This window comes from Poromitra crassiceps (genome assembly GCF_964638095.1).
Source record: "Poromitra crassiceps genome assembly, chromosome: 8".
Classification (NCBI taxonomy): domain Eukaryota; kingdom Metazoa; phylum Chordata; class Actinopteri; order Beryciformes; family Melamphaidae; genus Poromitra; species Poromitra crassiceps.
This window is the reverse complement of record NC_139629.1, coordinates 5882416-5888415: the sequence shown is the minus strand read 5'-3', so window position 1 is coordinate 5888415 and position 6000 is coordinate 5882416. Positions and strand designations below refer to the sequence as shown.

Below are 6000 nucleotides of genomic sequence, written 5' to 3'. Positions count from 1 at the left end.
TCAGAAAGTTTCACCTGTCTCTCCCAACTATCCACACATCTCCTGTGCTGACGTATCCCCAGTCTCGCTCCCTTCACGTCTGTGGATGGTAGAGATAGAAACAAACCACGGGGACTTTATTGCTGTCATTACTACAGCCACGTGTAACGCAGGTCACCATCCGAACACAATTGGAACGATACAGGTAACGCTAACAGCGGCTAGCTTCCTATAAACGCTGCTCCACATAGGCTGTCACTTGAGAGCTGCAGCACTATGTCGACAATATGGTGGCGGTGGGCGTGCCCGTACGTGAGTGACGTCAATCGAATAAGTTCGAACAAGTTCGAGTATGGATTCTCCAAACCTTGTTCAAGCCCAAATGTGGCCCAAGTCTGTAATAGCCTGGTCAGGCTGAGGTGTGGCTACCCAGCAAACATCGTCTTGACCGCGACGTCACCAGACGATAGAATTGTGGTTTGGCATCTACCCAGAAAGTCTGACGTTCTCTCCACGTTCCTCCAAAGTAACGTTTAGACTGTCACTTCAAAACAAAAAATATTGATCTCATGAACCGACATGCATTGGGGTGACGTTTGGGCAACCAAACAATCTTGTCGCATGATTGCCATTACCACGTCACATGTGGTTTCCCAGCTGTCAGTTCTTATCTGGGCCAGATACCTACATTTCAGAGGTGATCCAGAAGAGAAATCTCCTCCAATTTCAAAGTATGGCAAAAATGAATACCACTTTTATGAAATGTTTTAAGCGTAAACGCAATCGCCAAAAATTTGCGATCACCAGAAAACGCTTCAAAAATAAAAAATAAAAATCATTTGTCGAGATTATCTTCATTTAAAAAAAACATTTGTTTCATAAACTTTTGTTAACCACAGATATTTCAGGCATTTAACCAAAATCCCATTCAAAAAACCCATTGACCTCAAGACGAGGGAACCAGGCAAATCAGACTTCCGGGTTTTAGGATTCATTCCTACAGCACTCTATTGAGGGGGGTTAGAGAGCTGAGCGGGCCATGATGGCATCCAATGAGAAGCGCTGCCAGACAAGCCAGCAGGGCCAATCAGACTTAGCTTTGGCTGTACTAAACAGATACTGTACAGTATGTGGGTGTGTGGACTGCTGAGTTGCTCGGGTATCTGATCTCCGTTTGGGCAGTGTGGGATGTAAACATCATAGTATGTGTGACTTGGTGGGTTTTAGATGTAGCCTGTAACTTAGTTTTCTGAATGGATAGAGTCATTGGTAGTGTGTGGTATAAAGTAGTGTTGATGACAATTGGTGCAGGTGACAGCGACTGTAGGGGACTCGGGGTCTGCCGAGTCTGGGAAGCTGGAATACACCGTTGAGCCTTCCTGAGGTGCAGTGGGCCCAATTCAAACAAAACATGGCTGAAGGATGGTGCCACTTCATTACCCCGATGACGAGTCGTCAGATCGGCGTTCTTCTGTTCATACGACACAACTTGCTGCCGTGTAATCTGGAGTCTTGAAGGCGTGGGTTCCACACTATGACTGTCGACAGCTGGGTCACACATTACGAGATATTGAACCAGGAGAAAACCCAACAAGTCTGTCTGGTCTCCAAGATACGTTTTGTCACCAAAACACACACGAGAGAAGTGCTCAGCACAAGAGAAGGACGAAAACACAAACACACACACACACAGCTCTGCTTGATTTAACCAACTTTATTTCTAAACACACACTCTCTCCGTCGGCAGTGGAAAATCAGGGCTCCTATCATATAGTTTGAACTTGGCTTTATGGCGCAGTAGATTTGTGATGGTGACGCCTGATGTTTTCAATGTATAACGGCGTTGTGTTTGATGTTAATTGCAGCAACTGGTCCACTGGATTCGAACTGCCGACCTTCGGCTTACAGGGCGGACACGCTAACCACTGCACCAAGAGAGCCAGCTCCCCTGGCAGAGCTGATTAACGTGCCTTTTATACTGGGGGAGTGAGTTTAACCAACTTACTCAGTGCTACCACTCACGAGGACTCAACATTCATTCGGTTACATATGGTACTCATTTGTATGGTAGTGTATCCTTCTGATTCTCATTCCCCTCTGAATTGGGCTTCTATGAATGTTTGTTTTATTTGATTTATTTAACCTTTATTTATCCAGGATAGCCTCATTGAGATGAATCTCTTTTTCAGAGGGACCTGGCCAAGAAAAGCAGCACAAAGTTACAGACGCCACAACAAACATCTCATCACATGACATTAAACATGATGTACAAACATTCAATGTTTCATAGCAATTTAAACTACGGGGGAAAACAATTAAAATGTTCACCATTTCAGCATTATGGCACAAGGGATATTGACATCACATATTGATAAATACTGTACATTATGTAGGTGTCTACGTGTCTGTGTGTGTGTATGTGTTTGTGTATGCGATGCAGAACTGTGCCTTATGGAAGCAAGTTGCACAGGGAATCCCACCCACTCACGTGGCCGAAGGATTATGTGTGTGTCTGTGTGTGTGTGTAAACACGATTTCAGACGGCAGTCAGTCTTTATTGTCACACGAACACACTACAACACACTCATGCTGACGGTGGCCGGTGAAATATGTCCTCTGCATTTGACCCATCCAGGCTTGTCCTTTCCTCCAGGGGGCAGGCCAGGAACAGTGGTCGCTATTTCTTTCCAGCGCCCGGGGACCATCATTGGACCAACTTCAGATGTTGTCGTCACTGGTCGGATGACGATCTTCTGCATGTTTTTAGTGGGGAGTTATGTACGGAGGAACCCCCTGGAGGGTACGGGGAGAACATGCAAACTCCACACAGAAAGGCCCTTTCGACGAGATAGCCCACCTGGGCAGTAGGCACTGAAGATATGGGGGGGTCACAACTCCAGCGCCCTGTGTGTGTGTGTGTATATACCTGTGTGTGTGTGTGTGTGTGTGAGAAAATAACAATAAAAGCATATTTGAACACAGAGAGGATATTACTGTTAGCTTCTGGTTTTGTGCAATCTTCAGCTCCACTTTTTGAACTCTACCTTTGAATGGATATCAAGTGCATTTAGTGTTGTGTGAAACTCTTTTTGGTGCATCAGCATGTGATTCAAAACAAGAAAGAAAACAATCAGTTGCTCAAGTTTATTATAAAGTCTAATTCATTTTATTTCCCCTGCACCCAGATGAACACAAATTTCAGTAAAACATAATGAATCAAAAAATAGAACATAACAATAAAACAGCTTGACAAGTACATTCCATTTTTCATAAACTGGAACTTGTTTGTTTGAGGCAGTGGTTCCAGAAGTGCATTCACGTTACATTTTGTTTTTCTTCATCCGAGCAATGGTCACGGTCATTTAAATACACACACTGCCATACTAGACTTGTGTGACCATTGCAGTGGATTCTGTAACTGTAGGAGTCCACGGATCGATCAAGTGAGTTTGCAATCAATATAAATGAATAATGACAGTCATTGTTGCTATGTGAAATGTGGAATGTAAGAAAGAAGTTACTGCATTGAATAATGCCATTCCTGCAAATACTGATGTATTGCTAATCTTTGTCCAAGATATTCATATATATTTATTGATGAATTCTGAAACGGCATTTAAAAGAATATGAAAAATCATATCAATCTGCACAACAAAAACTATGTAGCACCAGTACAACAAATCATGCAGCCAATTGTGTTGCTTTCCATCTCAATGTGAAAAAGACTAAACTTCAAGAATTTGGGGGATGAAATCCTTTTTTTGGAATCCAGTGCAGCCACCATTGCTTTGGTATTGCATCCCTATGGCCATTTTGTCAGTGTCCTCCTATGTTCTTATTGCAGCAATGACTCCTCGTTTGACAGGTGCTGGTGATAAAAGACAAAGAAAAGCATCATTAGCCTCTGTGCATATGATTTTGTAATTATGTTTAATAGTGCTCTCTTCGGTGATATCCTACTACACTGTTTGTTCTTGTTAGCTACTGTAGACTAATACTGTGTACAGTATGTACCAAAGGATAACTGTTAATTGAAGTGACTCTTTTTGACTACATGCTCTTCAGAAATTAGGCTAAGCGATACAGTGTAGACTTCTCCAAATATGATTGCTTATGGGCAACCAACAGCGGTGATAATGTTTAATAAGCATTAAAGTCGAACTGAACCCGTTCGTCACGTGCGTCGCACATAATTTGTCTGAGATGACAAGTTGAGAGGCGGGTCATAGTATCATGTCGATGATTTGATTTGAGAATTCTGTCGACTGGCTTTGGCATTGGTCAATCATGGCGTGTTCCACCCCCAAATCGAGTGGGACTCAGCGTGTTGCCGTGCTACGCGAGTGGGATCCGCGGAGTACCAGGCAGCCAGCTGCTTCGTGCAGAGCGAGCGGACAATCCGATGCATGGGTGCTTCCCGCCTGCCTGGAATCTCCACGGGGCGAACCCCTGACAACCATGCTCTCAAGCGCGCGCCTTTTACGCTATTTCTGCAAATACGATATCCCTGGAATGCGCGTTTTAACGAGCCAGTTACATTTCTTTGCATTCTTAGAGATTATAGTTTTTGTTTTTTGTTCATGTTTCTAACAATTGGCCAAGTTAGTACCGGTAGTTAGTTTATGGGATAGGAATTCTGCCAGATGACAGGCACTAGGCGCCGTTTTCTACTTCATTTGGAAGAGAAAATTATCCTGAAATGAAGATTTGATTGACAGCTGCATGTCGCGATATGATTGGTTGAAATGGGGTAGAAACTTTATAGTACTAGGTGACGTCAGCAAACTGTACATTACTGTTAACAATGAAATCTTGAAAAAAAAAAAATCACTTTTGATGTGAAAAAGTGTGAAAAACTAAAGAAATTAGTCTTTTGTGATTCTTTTGGCATACATTATTAAATAGGTGCACTGCATACCCAGGTATTTGAACTAAAAGAAAAGAAAAGTCATTTTTGGGTTCAGCTCGACTTTAAGTAACCCTTAATTAAGAGTTAACTACGGTAATGTGTCTAGTAATCATTTATTAATGGTGTTCATGTTAACTAAGTATTAATTCATAGGCAGACAGATAACCAAGCTAAAGTTAACACCAGAAGAGTGTACAAGCCACAGAGCATGTGCAATGGACTGGAACTCTACTATTCTGCTATGACATTCCATCATGTGTCATGGTTTAAAATCATATTCAAGATTGACAGTGACTACGTATAAGCCAAACTCCATCAGGATAGAATACTTAACTCTATTCACTTTCACTCATCATCAAAGGACAAATGTGTATTATGTGTATTATGTCTGTATTGTGTGTACATCATGTGTACATTGTGCGTACTGTATTGTATGTACATCCTTGAATATTTGTATGTATAGCTTTGCTCATGTGGTTTTATATTTGATTATGTTTCTTTTCCGGTATGTCCTCTGGGGTGTATTTGAGTGACTTTCTAGTCAGTGCATTTGTATGTACAGCTTTACTCTTGTGGTTTTTTATATTTGATTTTGCTTCTTTTTGGGCATGTCCTTTTGGGTTGTGTTTTGGTGTAGGAGTCGCCTGTGGACAGGTGTTGAAAATTAGCGTTCTGCTATAAACACTTAACACCGTGTATCTGGTTACTGTGCATACATGTATGTTACATCTCCAATGCTCTGTGATGTCCATATCAAATAAACGTAACCTAACCTAACCTAACCATTAACAACTCAACTTGGTAGATGCCTATCTATAATGACTGCTGCGTTTTGGATATGGCTAATGCGCACGGACAACCAGCTCTCATATGGCATTTGCGCAAATTAATTGACGGAAATGAAAGAAGCGACACTGATTGGTTGTGTGGATGTAACGCCCTCACCATGCCTCTGCATAATTTCCCGAGTTAATCATGCATACGTTGCGCGGGCGCAAATGGGCAGGTGCCCGCTGCCGACGATGCCACATCAGCATGGACACGCCTATACAGTAAGTGGCGCTAACGACCAGCGCTAATTGCACTGCGACACCACACAGCCGCTAATTAGC

The 6000-nt window shown here is 42.5% G+C and overlaps 1 protein-coding gene across 1 annotated transcript in view; it reads right to left on the bottom strand.

The window, feature by feature from the left end:
* Positions 1–3109: 3109 nt before the first annotated feature.
* The window catches only part of LOC310781501 (collagen alpha-3(VI) chain-like), a gene marked incomplete at its 5' end in the record, with an annotated part of 84725 nt that continues 81834 nt past the window's right edge, over positions 3110–6000 (bottom strand). The window contains one exon of the mRNA XM_083642141.1: positions 3110–3847. Coding sequence (XP_083498267.1) covers positions 3807–3847 — 41 coding nt within the window. The 3' untranslated portion in view covers positions 3110–3806. The remainder of the gene's footprint in view (positions 3848–6000) is intronic.